A 20,249-nucleotide genomic window follows, 5' to 3' on the forward strand; every position below is an offset into this window, starting at 1 on the left:
ATGTATAATGGTTACTAATCAAATATCTCAGTGCTGACGTAACTATAAAGTAGCACATGTCTAAGTATGCAGTAAGTATATGCCATGTAATGCGATATGGCAGCATTTACTTCCTGAATTGTTTTACCTGCTACAAATAGCTTTTTTCTAAGCCACTGTAGAGCGTCACTCAGTCTCTGCAGTAGTTATGCACCATGGTAGTGGTTTCTTGTGAAATTGAAATATCCATTGCCAGTCATAAAAATTGGCTTTACATAACAAGTATGCTTCCGCTGTCCATTCAAGATCTGTCTCGAGCGGGCGGGAACCTAGATTTGAGTGAATCTTCACTCGTCTTTTACTTGTTATGTAAAGCCTATTTTATGACGGTCCATTGTGGTCTGGTTGGCATTAATGATAGATGCGTTTCAACCATAGGTTAATGGGAAGTGCATGCACTCTCCAAGAAAAAAAAAAAAAATCTCAGACAGCACAAAAGTGCGGTCTTGCTTACCGCAACGGTTACAACAGATCCGTTGCAAACTGACAAGTGTGAATGTATTCTATTTATGTTTTAAGCTGTAGTGGGGACTCAGTCTGAGAGAGAGGCCCATCTTACGAGTACTAAATCAACAACAACAAAAAAAGCAAAGAAAAAAAAAATGTGGTTAAAAACTGGTCCTGTTGAGGAGATAGGAGCGGCTACGAGAAACTTGTTTGACAATGTTTCAGTTATCCGGTTGTATCCACAAGCATCATCCAAACCAGCTCAGTTTCTTACGAGTTTCAACCAAATGGTTGGTCTTTCTCAGGAGGATTTTAAAAATTATGGTTTGGATGACACTTGCGGATACAGTCCGATGACTGAAACATTGAAAAACAAGTTTCTCAAACGTAGCTGCTCATATCTCTTTAAGGTGATGTCAACAGGACTGCTGAGCATGCTGGAAAGATCCAGCTGGGAAGCCTACTGCAGAGGGACCCGGCTTCAGCGTACAATGCTGGAAGTGTGACTATTGGCTTAACTACAACGCATGCTAGTTACAGCATGATCGCGGCTGAACGAGTGGGGGAGAAGGAGAGACGCGAAACACTTCCAACTGTTAGGCCTGGTGCACACCAAAAACCGCTAGCAGATCCGCAAAATGCTAGCAGATTTTGAAACGCTTTTTCTTATTTTTCTGCAGCGTTTCAGCTGGCGTTTTGCGGTTTTGTGTAGCGGTTTTGGTATAGTAGATTTCATGTATTGTTACAGTAAAGCTGTTACTGAACAGCTACTGTAACAAAAAACGCCTGGCAAACCGCTCTGAAGTGCCGTTTTTCAGAGCGGTTTGCGGTTTTCCTATACTTAACATTGAAGCAGAAACGCATCCGCAATCCAAAATCTGCAGCAGCCCGGGAGTATGCGTTTCTGCAAAACGCCTCCCGCTCTGGTGTGCACCAGCCCATTGAAATACATTACCCTAGCGGATCCGCACCCGCAAGCAGATCGCAAACCGCCGCGGAAACGCTCCGGTGTGCACTAGGCCTTAGTGAGATATACACAGGGGAGACGGACTGGCTCTTCCGATTACTGCGGACCATTTGGGAATGCTACATTGTGCGACGCATGGAGACTTGATTATGGAGAATGGGAGAACTTTTTGATATCAGCAAACTTTTTTTTAGCACTTGCAAGTGACTTTTTATATACTGTATATTCTGGTGTATAAGACTTTCTAACCCTTGAAAATCTTCTGAAAAGTCAGGGGTCGTCTTATACGCTGGGGGGTCATGGATGTCAGGTGATACACCCTATCCTGTTACCGCCTCTCAGATCTCGCTGTTAAGGACTGTAGTGAAGCGGAGCAGGCGCACATGTGTGAAATCTGAGAGGCAGAGAAGGATGTAAATAGGATACAAGGGTGGGCCAGAAGGGTGAAAGAGGCGTGTTTTATGGGCACATTGCAATCTATTCCTCCATGTCGCTCTGATAAACAGGGAGACAGGGAAAGCAGACCAATCCGCTTAGGGAGAGTTGACCAATCCAACCAGTCAATCGCCTATATACTGTTATATACTGGGTACCACACACAGTACAGTACCAGTAACTGTTCATACATAGCACCAGTATATGATTTTTTTTTAAATTATTATTTGGTGTGCATTGGAAGAGGGGTAGTCTTATATAGCAAGTATATCCCAAACTCTATATTTTAACTGGAAAAGTTGGGGGGTCATCTTATACGCCTGAATATACGGTATATACATTTTTACTCAACGGAACCTGTTTGTGAGTGAGTGTGGGATGATTGTATGGTGTGTTGTGAGACTGGAGGCAATAATTTTATTGGTACCAATGCTGGATTGATGGAATATTATGCACATTTCTATCTTCATCTTTGCAATAAGGAATTGCTGATAAATATAGCGCTTGGTGAATTGGAATATAGATTTTACTTTTAGGCTTGAGATAAGGGATTCTGCTTCACCATGCCGCTCTTGTGGAAGGTACACTAGCACCACCTATTATTAGTTTGGAACATCTGTAAACCTTTTACTGTGATCTCTACCAAAGGAGAGACTGCAAACGTTTTGGTGACACGTCACAAAACAGCAGGATGTTCTTACCTGGTTTTACTCTATACTAAACAAGCATTAAAAGTAACGAAGCTCCCACTATACTAGCAAATTGCTCTAATGTAAAACAGTGTGTACTTTGCTGAATGGTATCACAGTAGCCTAAACATTCTTTAATAAGTTCATCTTCAGATAAACTGTTGCTCAGTGAAGCACCAATCAACCCTCAAGATCATCAACCAATTTTTAGTAATTCCGAAGGGGAGATTTTCTTAAGTCATATGAGTAATAATAAAGAAAAAAAAATGTACCTTTCTGTTGGGATAACCACTTTGACTATGGCTTGCGACAGAGTCTGTATATGAAGTCACATCAGATAATAAACATAGAATATGTGAGTATTGTTAACATGTAACAAGCAAAAAAATATATACATATTCATTATAACACTAGACATCTAGTACATGTTTCTGCAGGTTCTTCTTGAAAAACAAACAACTAACAAGATCTAACCAATGTGCCCACAGAGTGGGTGACAGCTGGGATGTCCTGATATACTGCACATTAAAACACAAATAAGGTACTACACTGGAAATTGTAAGGGGAACTACTACTATGGTGAAACTCAGGCTTTCTGAACAAGCAGCTATACTAAACTCAACGTTTTATTTTAATAATAAAATGCAGAGCTTTCACAAGCAAATACATGCATGGCTTGGGTAAAAGGAACTTTGGGGGAAAAGGTTTTATATAAAACAGATGACCAGATTCTCATTTAAAGGCAGCTGTTTGTATAAGCAGAACAGGCCCTGAGGGTTTGCTTGAAAATAAAACCCCCTTTCAAGAAAAGCATACATTCCTGTGAGCACAGGACAAGTTACTGTATATAACCTCACAACACTTGCTGCCTTCTGGTTACATTTTCCAAGGCAAAAGCCTGCCATCAGTGTATGCCACAGAATGGGTAACCCCTCCTCTACCGATCAGAGGTTCCCAAGATTAAGTGGGCAATCTATTCTCTAAAGAGACCACATATAGTCTCTAAAGACCCGTGCGCAATCCAATGTTAAAAAATACAAGTGATTAGAGGGAATCTGAAGTGAAATTAAACTTATGATATAATGAGTAGTACAGCTCAGGAATAGAATATTAGTAGCAAAGGAAAGAGTCGCATATTGTTTTCCAGTACAGGAAGAGTTAAAAATGTCTCTTGTTATCTATGCAAAAGAGCTTCTCTGAGCTCTCTGACCCAACCAACACCAAAGAAACAGGTTGAGATAAGGTTTTACTGCAGGGAAGTTAAAAGGGTCATTATTTCTACTCCGTTTCATACTTTAAAATACAGAGTGTAGTTTGTAAACTGCAAATATGACAGAATGACGTAATGCTATAAAAAAGCTACTTAACTGAAAATAAAAATATGAGTTTTCTTTGCTACTAATGTTCTATCAATTATCTGAACTACACATACAATTCATTATATCATACGTTTTTTTCTGCTTCAGTGTCAATTTCAGTGTTCTATGCATTTTCTATATGGCGTTCTACTAGGAAACATTCTGTATGCTGTAAACAGCTGCAATACTTACTGGAAACTAGCTGCAAGTAACAGTTTTTAAATCCACACTAGATGAAAATACATCAAAGAGAAAAGTACCATGGTACAGAAACCCCCATGAGGTGTAGATGAGAGCTGTGTACAACTCTAAACACAGCAGAATGCAAATGGAAATGTATATAAGCGCTAAACCTTTTTGTATCCAACTTGCAAGAACCAGATAATGGATGACAGACTTTAGCAACAGAGGCCTACTGAAAGTTGTGTGACAAAGTAGGGTAAGGCGTTGGCACTGCAGTGAAAGGATCGAAGCATGAATGGCGTCTGCATTAACCAGGGTGGTTGGCCCTTTAATGCCCAAGCATGCTCAGACCATTTAAGTCATAGTTACATAGTTACATAGTTATTTTGGTTGAAAAAAGACATACGTCCATCGAGTTCAACCAGTATTGAAGAAAACAAAAGGTTGAAAGTGGAAGTTGCCGACGTTTACTAAACAACAATTCTGTGTACAAACACATCAGCATGTCATCGTGGACGTGAACTTAAAAATGTTTGAATATTGGTGCACATACCTGGTCCCGGTGGGCAGACAATGGAGTGGTGGGTGCAGGGCGTAAGTAGCCTGACGGCTGTTTCGAGCCAAGCACCGCTTCTGTGGGGGCTACTCCGGCACGAAACGGCCGTCAGGCTACTTGTGACTTGCACCCACCACTCCATTGTCTGCCCACCAGGACCGGGTATGTGCACCAATATTAATACATTCTGAAGTTCACCTCCATGATGACATGCTGATGCGTTTGTACACAGAATTGTTGTTAAATAAACGCTAGTGAAGCAGTGCCGGCCTCCACTTCTACCCTTTGTTTTCTACTGAAAATTGTTATAGTGTAATTGAGAACAATTCTTCAAAGTTAGAGGTCCATCAAGCAATATCATGCATCTGATAGTGGCCCCATCAGGTAATGACAATACAAGTAAAACAAATCTAAAAAAACGGAAAAAAAAAACCCATCGGCTTAAGAGAACAGCGTTAAATTCCGACTAAACTCCAAATTAAACCTCACATTTAGTGTTTAAAGGGAAGATCCACGCAGACTATAAAAAACAAACTGCACTTACCTGGGGCTTCTTCCTGCTCCTGGCAGTCGATCGGTGCCCCCGCCGCAGCTCCTCTCCCTCCCGGCGTCCAGAGGTGAAGAAGCCGACCTCACCAGGTCTGCTTCCGGGTCGGCTTCATGTGCGCTCCACAGCGGGTGTCACGTGGTGTAGGGACGTCATCGGGTCTCTACTGTGCAGGCGCAGTAGTTCTGCACCTGCGCAGTAGAGACCTGATGACGTCCCTACACCACGTGACCCCCCGCCGTGGAGGGCACAGAAGCCGACCTGGCGAGGTCGGCTTCTCCAACTTTGGACGCTGGGAGGAAGAGGAGCTGCGGCGAGGGCACCGATCGACTGCCAGAAGCTGGAAGAAGCCCCAGGTAAGAGCAGTTTGTTTTTTATAGTCTGCGCGAACCTTCCCTTTAAGGAAGTATGTCATGTGCCATTTCTCTTGAAAGGAATCATTTTAATTAATAGCTTTGTTAGTCTGTAACTTTGGATTTCCTATTCCCAAAGTGTGTGTGTGGGGGCGAGGGGATGATAAAGGAGCTTTAGCTGTATATACATCTACCTGGCACATTATAATGCAACTAAATCTCAGCTGAAAGCTGGTAGATACTTGATTTACAGTTAACTGGGCAGCTATCGCAGCTCCAAATGGGATCAATGTACAAGTACACAAAGCTGCCACTTCTAGTGGCCTAAGTGAGCAGCCAGAGTACATATGAACCCTCCCAGCTGATCAATATGGCTGGGACCCTACAGAAAATTCACAAGATGCTGCATTAGGGTAATGGAGCTAATTAAAGGAAGAGAATGAACCTTAGTTTTTTTTTTTTTTAAACTCCACCCCATCCTTTAAGCATAATTACCATGCATAAAAAGCCTAACTATAACTAAAATGTTATAGATTATAGTTTACGGTTCTTTGCACATGGCCATTACTTTTTACAGTGCACTACAGAAGTGTAGTTCATGAATCCCATAAAAACAATACACAAAAATATTTTTTTTAAATGACAGTGTATGGTTAAAGTATTTTTGGCAGACAGATCGATGAAAGGAAACAGCAAAAGCACGAACAAGCACATCTCACTTCTAACCAATAACTACTGCACAATATACTCAGTCAGGCTCTGCTCATCCAAGCAATTTCTATGGAGAGGGTAGAGTGTGAGAAGGAGCGGATATTCCATGGTGGACTTATCTCAGGGAAATACTATAGAAATCATGTAACCTAGGCCAATGAAGTTATTCCTCTATCCTTTCCACATGGAGAGCAAGGAAAGTTTTCAGGTTTTGTCAGTTGACCGTAAATGGTCACATTAGGCAGAAGTCATGAAATGCAGCCAGTTTAAAGTGGGGGAAAGTTGCTTGTCTATACCAGCTAAGTTTTCATGGCATAAAAGAGCCAAAATCTAACCACTAGTTATACCGTATTAACAGACATCAAAAGCTTTTCTTTTACAATAATATTTAACTTTCCCAATAAAGCCACGTTTTCTTCTGTAATGGACTGCTTAATTGGTTCCAGACAATACTGATTGAAATTGACGCTCTATTTGGGACCTGTTATCTCTGCCAGGGAGTAGATTTCAATTAGCACACTGCACGCTCCCGCCACTGCAGCCACCTCGCCCTGCTGTCTGTATGATGGCAGAGCTCTGTGAGATGGTCAGGAGACAATTTAATTGGCTCATAACCCCATGATCACTGTGAGTGAATAGCATTGGCTCACACTGATCACAGGGTCAAGAGGCAATGAGATCAGCTCCAGACCGTCTCACAGAGCTCTGCCGTTATAGCGATGGCAGAGCGAGTGAGCTTCAGTGAAGGGAGAGCAGCGCGATCGATGGTAGTCGCGGGTCCGTGCGTTGTCTCGTTGGTAAGCCTGTTTTTTTTGTATCACTGGACTCTGGAATTTAAGGGGCCAGAGACCGCTGGTACTGAAGTGGTTAAACAAAATCAATGTAATAGTAAAATAAATTCTGGAAAATTCTAGTAGTACATTAAATAGAATAATTGGTATTTTACTATGAAAATGTATAACAAAGTTCCAAACTCTAATTTAGCCAAGCCTTGTATATACTAGTTTCATACACAAACCATGAATTTTCTGAAACATACTCAACCATCTAAAAGATAAACTGTATCATACCGCCTTGTCCAAAGCAATAAATGTCACAGCAGCTAATTTAAAAAAATGAATACGAACCTGTATGCAGACAGTGCTACATGTGCTTATATCTAAAAGTGGATATAGATGGGGTTGGGATCTACAATGAATTTTCTAAATGTGCATTTATCATGTATATATGTTATACATCCAGCAGCACTGATTATTAGTGCACATTGTATTGTTTCATCAATTACCTTCTCGAACTCCTCTTTATTTTTGGGAGCTGGTAGCAAGGGAGCATTGGGGTTCTTGAGGCGCTCTCTTGGCTGGGCATTGAATGGTAAGCCGGAGGGAGGAGGTGGCAGGGTATGCTCCATCATAGATGGTGGGATGTATATAGGGTGTGGAGGGATAGGCACAGCTTTTCCCCACCCGAGCTTCATTTCAAAAGACATAACCATTTTTCCTGTAAAAACAAAACAATAAAGCTATTTTCTCAAAACATTCAAATGAAAAGAATAATTCCCCAGTAGTATGCAAAGATACTGTAAGGGCCCTTTTCCACTAGGGCGTTTGCGACTGCTTAATCGCAAAACCGCAAAACCGCTAGTGATTTTAAAATCCCTACGGTTTGCTTTTTAACATAGGAATCGCAGTAGGTAATTTCCACTACCGCGAATCGTTTTTTACTTGATCGCGATCGCGCCGCGGAGCGACTTTTGCCGCGATTTTGCTATGCAGTGCATAGCATAGCAAAATCGCGGCCGCAAACGTCGGGAAATCGCCGGTAAATTTTTAGCTTTTTCGATTCAGCAATCGCTAGCGTTCAGCGTGAACGCTAGCGATTGCTAGTGGAAAAGGGCCCTAAGAGAACACAGTAAAGACAAATCACTTCTGTGGATTTAAACCATTTACTGCTTACCTGCAAATAACACACCAAGCAATGTTATGGAATAGTTTATGAGGGATTATATAGATGTATAAAGAAGCATGTGCAATGAGAACCACTCAGATAGGTGTATGGAAAAAAAGATGTAATATTCACTAATCAATTCTTATATTTTATCATTTGTATTAGTGTGCAAGAAAAACAATTGTATAACTATAAGGAACCTGCCTGCTTTTGATGATGTTTCTGCAGAGAGACCCGGGCGGAATCCGTTGCTTCCGGGTCTCTGCGCTTGTTCCCCACTGGCGACGCTGCTGCTGAGATACAGGCTGCACATTCTGATAGGCGGAGGGCGCGTTCGCAGTACGCCCTCCGCAGATGTAAACAATAGTCAGCTGACTCCGGTCAGCTGACAACGCGGTGTCAGCTGACATTACAGCCGACACCTAGGTAGGTGTACCACTGTGTGATTGGATGTGCGGAGTGTGGCCAGCCACTAATTGGATGAAAGTTATATTTAAACCTGCAGAGTGCTCCCAGTCATCGCCCGTGATAAGCATAGCTGTGGCTAGTTGCTGGGTGCGCACTCACATTGTTTTTATTACTGGATCTTGACCTTTGGCTTGTATTGACGATTCTTATCTGCTGTGATTAACCCTTGCCTGCTATCTGGACCGACCTCTGCCTGTTTACTGGATACTCTTGCATGCTGCCTGGACGGACCATTGCTAAGTTACTGGACACTAAGTAAGCTTGAACTAATCCTTGCCTGTTGTATAACCTTGCATGTGGACCTTGCATGAACTCTATCCTTGCCTGAATCATTCACTGCCTGCTGAATAACCTTGCATATGGACCTTGCATGAACTCTCTCATATCTGCCTGGACCCTCAATGCCTGTTCCTGATACATCTGTCATTACTGGCAATCGACATTGAGGGCCTCATCCTCCTGAATCAAGGTAATTGCCCTGTGTGATACTTATGAACTATTTGAACTGTGTTACTAGCCTCATTGGGGTTCTGGTGGGTTATCGTCCTCTCTACTTAAGTCTATTTGCCTTGCACGTTAAGAACTGGGGGTAACCGAAGTCAGGAGACATATTCAGTGCCCTGTTCAAGCGGGGACTTGTCTATAGGTGAAGACGTGGGCCGAGCTCAGAGCTGCAGCACTAGACTGGGGCATAGAGACTGATTGGGGACATAACCTGTCATGCCTTACAGTAACATTTCACGGTATACTGTGCATCAATATACAAAGGCTCATACATCTCTGTTAAATTCCTACAATTGTCAGAGTTTACTTCTAGAGCTTTATTACAGACCTTTAAAGAAAACCTGTACTGAAAAAAGTTCCCCTGGGGGTTACTCCCCTCAGTAGGGGGAAGCCTCTGGACCCTATCGAGGCTTCCCCCGTCCTCCTGTGTCCCACGGCGGTCTCGGTCTCGCTACAGCCCCCGGAACGCACAGGCGACAAATACGACCGCCTGTGCAATAGTTACCTTTTCGGGCTCCAGCGGGGGCGCTGTTGCGGCTCTTCTGACGGAGATAGGCGAAAATAGCCGATCTCCGTCGGGTCTCGCAGTAGAGCGGCCCGACGGAGATCGGCTATTTTCGCCTATCTCCGTGGAAAGAGCGGATACTGCGCCTGCGCTGGAGCCAAAAGGTAAATATTTACATCGCTGCCGCTCCGGCAGGATTTTCTCCGCCGCCGTGGGACAGAGGAGGACGGGGGAAGCCTCAATATGATCCGAGGCTTCCCCCACCCGAGGTGAGTACCCCCCAGGGGAGTTTTTTTCATTACAGATTTTCTTTAAGACAAGTAGACATCTCTGACGGGCTATGCTTGGTTGAGATGGCTGCCAGCATCCGTTCATGTTGTTATCTCCCGGGATCCCACATTGAAATAAACAATGCATAACATTTTGCTGGTTGTCCCCAATCTAACACTCTATAGATGACTGGAAGAACAGGGTGCGGAAGACAATGCACTTTAAAAAAAAAAAAAACTTACCTACAAACACAGAGGTGTCATAACACATTTTCCAGTGTCTGAGATAGATGGCTGCGCAATCTACATACTTTAAGGACACCTGAAGTGAGAGGGATATGGAGGCTGCCATATTTATTTCCTTTTAAGCAATACCAGTTAACCGGCTGACCTGCTGATCCCGTCTCAATTTTAGCCACAGACCCTGACCAAGCATGCAGCAGATCAGGTGTTTTTGACATTGTCAGATCTGACAAGATTAACGGCATGCTTGTTTCTGGTGGTATTCATACACTACAGCAGCCAAATAGTTCAGCAGGGCCGCCAGGTAACTAGCATTGTTCAAAAGGAGATAAATATGGCAACCTCCATATACCTCTCATTTCAGTTGTCCTTTAATTACTTGTTCTTTACCTGACTGTAGATCTATGACAGTTTTCCTAACTCTGAATATAGTCTTGCCCTTTATTCAGCACCTGTGTAATGTTAATTACTTGCATTTGTACTTTATACCTGTAAACATATACTGGTTTGTTGTACCATTGCTTATGCCTACTTTGATATTGCTTGTATTGTGAGAATGTATCAGATAAAGCCCTGTTCATGAAAAGAATGTAATTAAGGCTCAGTTCTGTGATACATTTTGGCATTTCTAGGATCTGGAGCATTGACTTCTACCAGCATAAGACCAGACAGCTAGTAGGGCATCAAACCACATGCTTTATCTATTCAGTGGTGGTTTGGGCTCCTGAAGCTGCTGCCAAAACAACTTTAGCTGTGCAATGAGACACCAGAGAAAATTCTTCTGGAGGCAAGATGGACTGGAGCTGTAAAGGTGGCCATACACTTATAGATTTGCAGCAGATTCGACCATCAGATAGATTTCTGGCAGATGCCTGTCAAGTCCAATCTGACAGGAATCTGATATGTGCCACACACTAGGAACAGATTTCCAATAGATTTCAGAATGAAATCTATTGGAAATCGATTTAAATGCATTATTGGACCATTAGATCCAATGCAACTCTATGGGCCATCGATCTGCTAGCAGCAGCAGATCGTCCTAGATCTTCCATCCTGTCAGATAGATCAAATTGATCGAAATCGGCTGCAAATCGATGGGGAATTTGATAGAATCGATTTCTGAGCGATCGATTCTATAGAATCGATCGATGGCTGAAATCGACCATTGTATGGGCCCCTTAACTGAAGCCAGCAGAGTAATGTTTATGTTAATTGATCTGATGGAAGCAGCTATTCCAAGATTCCGTGGACTTTTATTAGCCTTTATAACACTGGAAGGCAACCTTAAAAGAAACCAGAGACAACATATACGTACTTTATTATACATACCTGTGGCTTTCTCCAGCCCCATGGGCACGGATCGCTCCCACGCCGCAGTCCTCCGCTGCCTGATACTCCAGTACGGGGTCCCGTAACTTCCCCAATCGCAGCCAGTATGAGGCAAGTTACATAGTTATTTGGGTTGAAAAAAAGACATACGTCCATAGAGTTCAACCAGGGAACAAAGTACAACACCAGCCTGCTCCCTCACATATCCCTGTTGAAGAGCGCTATTTACATATCTCTCCAGGAGCCACTGGAGAGATACGTAAATAGCGCACTTCCTCTTGCGCAGACCGTCCGGGACTGGAGGAAGTTACGGGACCCGGTACTGGAGCTGCAGGCAGCAGAGGACGGCGGCGTAGGAGCAATCCGTGCCCATGGGGCTGAAGGAAGCCCCAGGTATGTATAAAAAGTTAAGTATATATCGTCTCTGGTACACTTTAAAGAGGTGGATTAGTTGCTAGTATTCTCGATTGTGCCACCAACTATTATTTATAAAGCTCCAACATATGACCGCGCTGGTCAATAAATACAAAAGCCCTGCTATTTACAGCATTACTTAATTGTGCACTGCGTTATGTCATCCCTTACTGTATTAACTCCATGGATGTGCCTTCCGGGTGGGTTTCCCACCCCAAAACATACATATACATTCATTGGCTTCCCCATATAATTGGCCCTATATTATGATAGACTTATAACTATGGTAGAGATTAGATTGTGAGCTCCTCTGAGAGACAGCTAGTAATAAGACTACGTACTCTGTAAAGTGCTGCAAAAGAGGTCAGTGGTATTTAAATACTAATGTTATGTTGGCCCCCCTTAGTAGTGCAGTCCATATACATTTTGCACTTGATAGTCCTGTGCGTTTTTGTAGCCACAATTAGGTCCACATTAATCTCCTTAGCGGTATCCCCGAGTCAGGCTCGGGATGTAAATCCTCAGCTCAGAGTGGTAACCCTGAGCTGGAACCATGGGAGGGGAGTAATGAGCAGGACTGCCTCAGATCTATCTAGCGGTATGATTTTTTTTGGTCTAAAAGCTTGTGATAAAATTGCACCGCTTCTACACAAAATCTGGAAGTAATCATACCGCCGGGGAGGTTAAGACCGTCTAAATACGCATGGACCAGTTTCTTCCTGAGGAAAGGCTCAGGTAAGACCCTATTCAATAAACACCCAAAGTGATTTAGTTATACAGATCAGATAAAAAAAATACAAAAGCCTATGTAAACACGTATTAAATGTATTTTAAGCCCCACTTAAAAATTACCTAAATATGTCGGCCTCCAGCATTCCATTTTACAACAGATCTCAAACTTTTAAGCAACATCTACACGATCCGATACTTTGTGCGATTCGATTACGATCCGATTAAATCCGACATGTCCGATCGGGATTCGATTCAATTCTATTTGCCATTGTTTTGCAATGGCAAATCGAAATGAATCGAATCCAATTTCCGATCAGACAGGTCGGATTTAATTGGATCGTAAATAGAATCATAATCGAATCGCACAAAGAATCGCATCGTGTAGATTGGGCTTAAAGAGTAAATGTCAGGCTGCAAAAGCTAATTTAAACCTCTATTCTCCTGTGTTAAACAGTTTAGAAGGAATAGGAAGCCAAAAAGGCAATACTGAAGTTAAAAATCTCTCTTACTATGATGTGTGCTGAACAGCAAGGCTGGTTATTCCCAAGCTCTGAAGGAGGCCAGCAGGACGCATAACAGATACTGCAAAGCATTCTGGGGCTGCCTCTTCTCCCCACTGCAGTACCTTGGGTCATTCCCTTCATTTCCCTATCACGCCCTAAGGCTGCTTTCTCAGTGAGACGTTACAGGCTCATGTTACAGTAGCTTGTTACAGCAGCTTGTAACAGCAGCCAGCACTGAAAAATCACAGGGCACATGTTCCGTTAGAGTATACTGCATGACTCCACTATTGTTCCTAGCCACATGGCTAATTAATATTCACTGCACAGTAGTGTTGTCCATTAGGATCTTTTTTGTAAGTCAAATCATCAGGAAGCAGGGAGGATATGACATCACAATTGGCTTCATAGGAGACAGACAAACATGGAACCTGCCATGAGCCGTCAGGAGCATAATTCTCTGCAAATACTATATAAAAATTCTGTGAAATCCAAACGTGGACAGTGAAATGCATATGTAATGTAAGTACAGCCAATATTTAGCTACTGGTATGTGTGTTGTTTCTCTGAGACCATATACCTAACAGCTCTTCTTTAAGCTTTATTACAGGAGGAGTGACCACAGTGAGATTTTATTAGATGCACCATTATCGCTTATCTGAGCTGGATACGCAGAATTACATTTCTGTCTACACTTTAGACTGACTGTAGGTTCGTTCTTAACCTGAATCTGTTTAAGTTGGAACACTGTGCCACCACTGTACCCTGTGCCATCATTCTGTCCCAATTTGTGTCCTTAGTGTTACTTCTAACTCCTGAGCTCCGCGAAGCACTGCTGATATTTCCTTCCAGCTGGAGTCCATATGTCAGGCGTTTGCAACTTGGGGACTACCTGTACTGAACATCACACCTCACGTATTTAGCGGTTTGCGTGAAGTCCAATCTTAAAAGGTTATAGACTGTTTTCAAGAATTCATGAAGCCACTACAAGCCTATAAATCTACCAAAAATACCATCATCATACAAATGCATCTTACCATTCAAGTTTTTTAAAGCTCTTTCTGCATCCCGCCTATTCATAAATGCCACAAAGCCACAGTTCCTCTCCCTTGCCCTCTCCTCATCTGTTCGTGGCCACATGATTTTAACACTAGCCAAAGGTCCAAACTTTCCAAACTCGTGACACAGCATCTCTTCATTCATCTAGAAATCGAAAGAAAAAAAACAGATTAGACAACAGCCAAACAATTTTATTATGCTCCAGTGTGACATTTATGTTTTAGCCCAACGACATTTTATAAAGGCTAGCATACAGAATTAAACAAGATGTTAACAGACCAGACCATTAATTAAAATATCCTTAAAACTAGGGCTATCTTGATCATTTTGACCAAAGTATTGATCCAACATTTTCTTTTCCCCACATACATCGACAGTATTTTCTTCTTAAACAGTTCTAATCAGCTGGGGGAACAGTTTTGCATGATAATAAGAACATTCCTAAATTCTACTTAACCATCTTAGCGGTATGGACGAGCTCAGCTCGTCCATCACCGCCGATGGCTGCCGGTCAGGCCCCGCTGGGCCGATTTTGACGAAATAAAGAGCAGCACACGCAGCCGGCACTTTGCCAGCCGCGTGTGCTGCCCGATCGCCGCCGCTCTGCGGCGATCCGCCGCGAGCAGCGGCGAAAGAGGGTCCCCCCAGCCGCCTGAGCCCTGCGCAGCCGGAACAAATAGTTCCGGCCAGCGCTGAGGGCTGGATCGGAGGCGGCGGACGTCAGGACGTCGGCTGACGTCCATGACGTCACTCCGCTCGTCGCCATGGCGACAGGAGAAGCCAAACACGGAAGGCTGCTCATTGCGGCCTTCCGTGTTAATTTTGGCCGCCGGAGGCGATCGGAAGAACGCCTCCGGAGCGCCATCTAGTGGGCTTTCATGCAGCCAACTTTCAGTTGGCTGCATGAAATAGTTTTTTTTTAATTTACAAAAAAACCTCATGCAGCCGCCCTGGTGATCTTAATAGAACGCCAGGGTGGTTAATAGTGGCAGTTTAGCATGAATTTCTAGAGCTGCACTACAGTTAAGAAAAGTGCAAATCCATCCCTAAACTGCTGCAGATTAAGACATGCTTATTAGCAATTCTACACAGCTTGTGCAATGCAGGTGACTAGACATGATTTGTGAAGCACTCCTCCCCCTGTTGCCAGGTATCCTGTAAAGCTATCAAAAATTCACATACAATTGTGTGCTAAGCACACTATGACACTAATGAAAAAAGTTCAAAAACCCGTAATTGCAAAAGTATAAATCCATTTATTGCTAAATATTCTATAAAAGATAACGCAGTGTGAACCCCAGAGTGCAAAACCCCCCCATATAAAAAGACCCAGGATTCAAGCCCCAACGCCACCCACAAGCAATACCCCTGACATGGGAGAGAAACCACCACAGGTAGACCTCCCTGTCTTCAACCCTCAGAGCTCTTATGGGACAGGCCTGCCCAAGAAAAAGTTCTTGATGTTGTCAGCAAAGCAACATGCTGTGTGGCATCTAGCTGGAGAAGTTCATATTATGGCATGTAGCACAATTCCTGCATGCAGACTAGAGAAGCAAAACGCTATCATTCAATTCACTGATACTGATGAAATTTCTCAGTCTCTCCAATGATGATGGCACAAATATTCATCCAGCACGATTGCTATGCACTGCTTAAGCGGCAGGTAACAGTTCATAATTCAAATATATGGACATGATGCAATTGTAATCCACAATGGAGTTATACTGTTGCTTACCAGCTCCTTCCTGGGTGTGCTGTGGGAGTGCTGCAGCAAAGGATCCGGGCTAGGTGGCTGAGTCACCATACAGAAAGTGAGTACAGATAGCAACTGGTTTTCTACCCTGTCAGGGACGTCTCCCTGTCACAGGGAAAAGTAAATGTGGAGATAACCAGGGGACACGCCAGAGCCTCTCCCCTCTTCACACAGTTCAATCGAACGCTGTAGTCAGCATGAACTTCCTAGTGACATCACTCACTCTCCTCCTACGGTGGCTCTGCACAACCACAAAGGATTGACGTTTCAGCTGTGAGCCAGCTTTCCTCAGAATCAAAAGCCTTTTGATTCTGAGGAAAGCTGGCTCACAGCTGAAACGTCAATCCTTTGTGGTTGTGCAGAGCCACCGTAGGAGGAATTTCTATCTGCTATCTGGACTCACTTTCTGTATGGTGACTCAGCCACCTAGCCCGGATCCTTTGCTGCAGCACTCCCACAGCACACCCAGGAAGGAGCTGGTAAGCAACAGTATAACTCCATTGTGGATTACAATTGCATCATGTCCATATATTTGAATTATGAACTGTTACCTGCCGCTTAAGCAGTGCATAGCAATCGTGCTGGATGAATATTTGTGCCATCATCATTGGAGAGACTGAGAAATTTCATCAGTATCAGTGAATTGAATGATAGCGTTTTGCTTCTCTAGTCTGCATGCAGGAATTGTGCTACATGCCATAATATGTACTTCTCCAGCTAGATGCCACACAGCATGTTGCTTTGCTGACAACATCAAGAACTTTTTCTTGGGCAGGCCTGTCCCATAAGAGCTCTGAGGGTTGAAGACAGGGAGGTCTACCTGTGGTGGTTTCTCTCCCATGTCAGGGGTATTGCTTGTGGGTGGCGTTGGGGCTTGAATCCTGGGTCTTTTTATATGGGGGGGTTTTGCACTCTGGGGTTCACACTGCGTTATCTTTTATAGAATATTTAGCAATAAATGGATTTATACTTTTGCAATTACGGGTTTTTGAACTTTTTTCATATCCTGTGAAGCTGTTCTGTGATTAACACTTCCAGTGCTGGACATTGATCCACTGTTTCAGTTCTAATACATTTATGTTATATATTTATTTATATTACATCTTGTCAGTTAACCTAAAATAATCTACTATAAATAATATATTTATGCTATTATAATTTCTCTTTTCTGTATCAATATAGCAGATGTACTGGTTACCACAGCAACAGCAATTTCCCTCACACACTGCACTGTCTGAGAAACGCCTCCTACTTTTAAGAAGGAATCTGCACTATCTAGAGATTTCTTAAGATGTCAGACAGTTCTGGACAGATTTCTAAAAACCTACTAATATTTTGTCTCAGACACTCGATAAACGTCCCCCATTGTTCCTATAGTTTAATACTGCATTGAGTTAGCAGCAGCAGTATAGGCAGTCAAGATCAACATTCCATCTAATGTGGTCTTGACATATGGTACAGCAAGTGGTACCTAGCATTACCCAAGTGACTGATTGACCTCACTTGCTAATGTGATCTTAAACCAATCAAATGGTGTGCATAGATAAAAAAATGGCAAATACAAATGCTTCAAAGGAACCCAAGGTGAGCAATATATGGAGGCTGCCATATTTATTTCCTTTTACACAATACCAGTTGCCTGGCAGTCCTACTGATCTTTATGGTCAGTAATGTCTGAATCACATACCTGAAACAAGCATGTGGCTGATCTTGACAGAATTTTTGTCAGAAACACCTCATCTGCATGCTTGTTCAGGGTCTATGGCTAAAAAGTATTAGAGGACAGCCAGGCAAAGTGCATTGTTTAAAAGGAGACAACTACGTCACCCTCCATATGTCTCTTGCCTTGGCTTCCCTTTGACTGTGCTCTAGGAGAAAATCTAAAGTGCTTGATCATATCTGTGACCCCAAAAAAGATGAAGGCATTGGAAGTGAAAAAATCATGGATAAAAGTGAATTTGGTACAGAGTGAGCGGGCATTCCAGAGGATGTCATGTGATTAGTATAGGGGAGTAAAGCAGAGTAAGGTGGCAGAGAGGGGCCAGGTTTAAGTGAAATGTTCCCTTCAGCAAGTAGGAGGAAGAGGTAAAAGGACCAAAAGGAGAGGGCGAGATTTAGATTTATGTTTAGAGACAGCATGAGAAGAAAAATGAGGTTGTATGAATAAGAAAATCTCATGAGAAGCATAAGATTCATTTTCAGCCTACTTAAGTACCTGAGGGTTGATATTTCCAAGATACAGATTAGTTGTAGTTGGATCACCCACATCATGTGACCCAGGAGCATAGTCATCAAGAGCTAGATGCAAGACGAAAACAAAAACAATGGTTATTATGACGAAAGAATCAACAACAAATATGTTAAAGTATTTAATAAGTTAAACTGAATACCACCAGAAGCTCTGTTTCTTCTTGCTTGTGGATCTGCTGTAATAAAGAAAATCAAAAACTGTGTTAAATATTAAGAAATAACATTCTGTACTGCCGCTATAAACTAATCCAGCATGTATTAGATGATCATGGGAATGCATTTTACAAAAAGCTACAATCTAAAAAGGAGACACACAATGAAGCACAAGTAATTAAAGCGCTTATCAATTTCCAGTATTTCATGGCTGATAAAAAACAGAAACATTTACAAAAATGTACAAATTTATCCGACTGACAATTGTTCAGGGATTTCCTGCATGTAAAAACTTGCAGCAGTTCAACGCACTGGTCGAATTTGAGTAAAAAAATGCAAACAAACTTACTTATATAACCAGTAAATGACATTACACACCTTACAAAAATGAGCTGCAGATGCTGTAAATACGTACAGGTCAGCAGGCCTTAAAAATACCAGGGCTGTAAAGTCATCCGACTCCTCAGTTTATGTAACCACAGATTCCAGGTTACCAAAAATTGGTCTGACTCCATAACCCTGAAAAATATTGTATGACAAGAAAAACTACTACAAAAACGTCTCTTACCTGGACGTCGCTGTCCATCAGCATCTACTTGTGGAGGCTCAAATCTGCTCAGTCTGCCTTTTGTTTTATGTCTCTCATCTCTCTCCTCTTGAATCCTGAAAGATGTTTACATCATGACCAGATAGCAGTGAATAATACAGGCATTTGTAACACTAGGCTTGGGAATTCTAGGTTCTCATTATTATCAGACCAATGCTTATTATCAGACCAATGTTTGCAGCATCTATGACTACAGAGTTTTCTCTTAGGAGATAATTTTTCATCTTTGATTTAAAACAAACAACAACAACTTTCCAGACGTTTTTAACTAAAAAAGTACCAAAAAGTAGGTGAAAAGGTACTATCAGAATTGTTTTGAGTATTTTCTTGCTCTCTGTTGGCTTGAAAGGCATTTTATTGACAATTTTAAAAATATCACCAAGGAGAAAACTCAGGAGAAAAAGTGAATTGCATATGAGCAACGGCCCCTGTTTTTACACTGACCCGAGGAAGTGGACAAGCACCTGCGAAACGCGTTGTCTATTTTATGTGCTCAAATAAAATACCTTTTTCTAATAAACTGGTCCAAATTCTTAAAAGGGGAACTTCAGCCTAAACAAACATACTGTCATTAAGTTACATTAGTTATGTTAATTAGAATAGATAGGTAATATAATCTCTTACCAACCCTGTTTTAAAAGAACAGGCAAATGTTTGTGATTCATGGGGGCTGCCATCTTTGTCTTGGGGGCAGCCATCTTTTTGGTTGAAAGGAGGTGACAAGGAGCAGGAGACACAGTTCCAACTGTCCTGTGTCCTGATAACCCCTCCCAGCTGCACACGCTAGGCTTCAAATGTCAAATTCAAAATGTAAAAAAAAAAAATTGCACCAAAACAGCAGAACGAGAACAACAACATCAGAAATCCCATCATGCTTTGCACAGCATCAGGGGAAAACAGCCCGGGCAGTTTTCTTCTGTGCAGCTAAACATGAGGCTTGTATAAGAGAAACAAAGCTGTGAAACTGCTAAAGAAACACCAAGCCTTTTCAGCGCTGCTGAGTCGATTTTTAGTCCGGAGGTTCACTTTAAAGAGAGGTAAGATTACCCCTCTGATCAGGGCCGGATTTCATCTGCAGGTTGCTTGTATTGGCGTGCATTAGTTGAGGGCAAGTTGCGCAAGTGCCCCAGGTTAACTCAAATGTCCATAGGAAAGAGGCCCCAGTAGCTCCCACAAGGTCTGCGTTGTGGATCTTCGTACACAACGCCGCTGATATCCTCTTTGATGGAGCTGA

At 42.5% G+C, this 20,249-nt stretch overlaps 1 protein-coding gene across 7 annotated transcripts in view; it reads right to left on the reverse strand.

Annotated features, from left to right (window-relative positions):
• Nucleotides 1-20,249, reverse strand: part of U2SURP (U2 snRNP associated SURP domain containing) — a 103,341-nt gene that overhangs the window by 37,576 nt on the left and 45,516 nt on the right. For 5 of the 7 annotated variants that reach the window (XM_068280773.1, XM_068280771.1, XM_068280772.1 and 2 more), the window contains exons 6-11: nucleotides 18,977-19,071; nucleotides 18,396-18,431; nucleotides 18,221-18,303; nucleotides 14,231-14,396; nucleotides 7,571-7,782; nucleotides 2,850-2,893 (exon numbers count right to left, since the gene is read on the reverse strand). In XM_068280773.1, coding sequence (XP_068136874.1) covers nucleotides 2,850-2,893; nucleotides 7,571-7,782; nucleotides 14,231-14,396; nucleotides 18,221-18,303; nucleotides 18,396-18,431; nucleotides 18,977-19,071 — 636 coding nt within the window. The remainder of the gene's footprint in view (nucleotides 1-2,849; nucleotides 2,894-7,570; nucleotides 7,783-14,230; nucleotides 14,397-18,220; nucleotides 18,304-18,395; nucleotides 18,432-18,976; nucleotides 19,072-20,249) is intronic. The other 2 variants (XM_068280774.1, XM_068280769.1) reach the window with 1 other exon arrangement.

The sequence above is a fragment of the Hyperolius riggenbachi genome, chromosome 4 (genome assembly GCF_040937935.1).
Source record: "Hyperolius riggenbachi isolate aHypRig1 chromosome 4, aHypRig1.pri, whole genome shotgun sequence".
In the NCBI taxonomy this organism is placed as follows: domain Eukaryota; kingdom Metazoa; phylum Chordata; class Amphibia; order Anura; family Hyperoliidae; genus Hyperolius; species Hyperolius riggenbachi.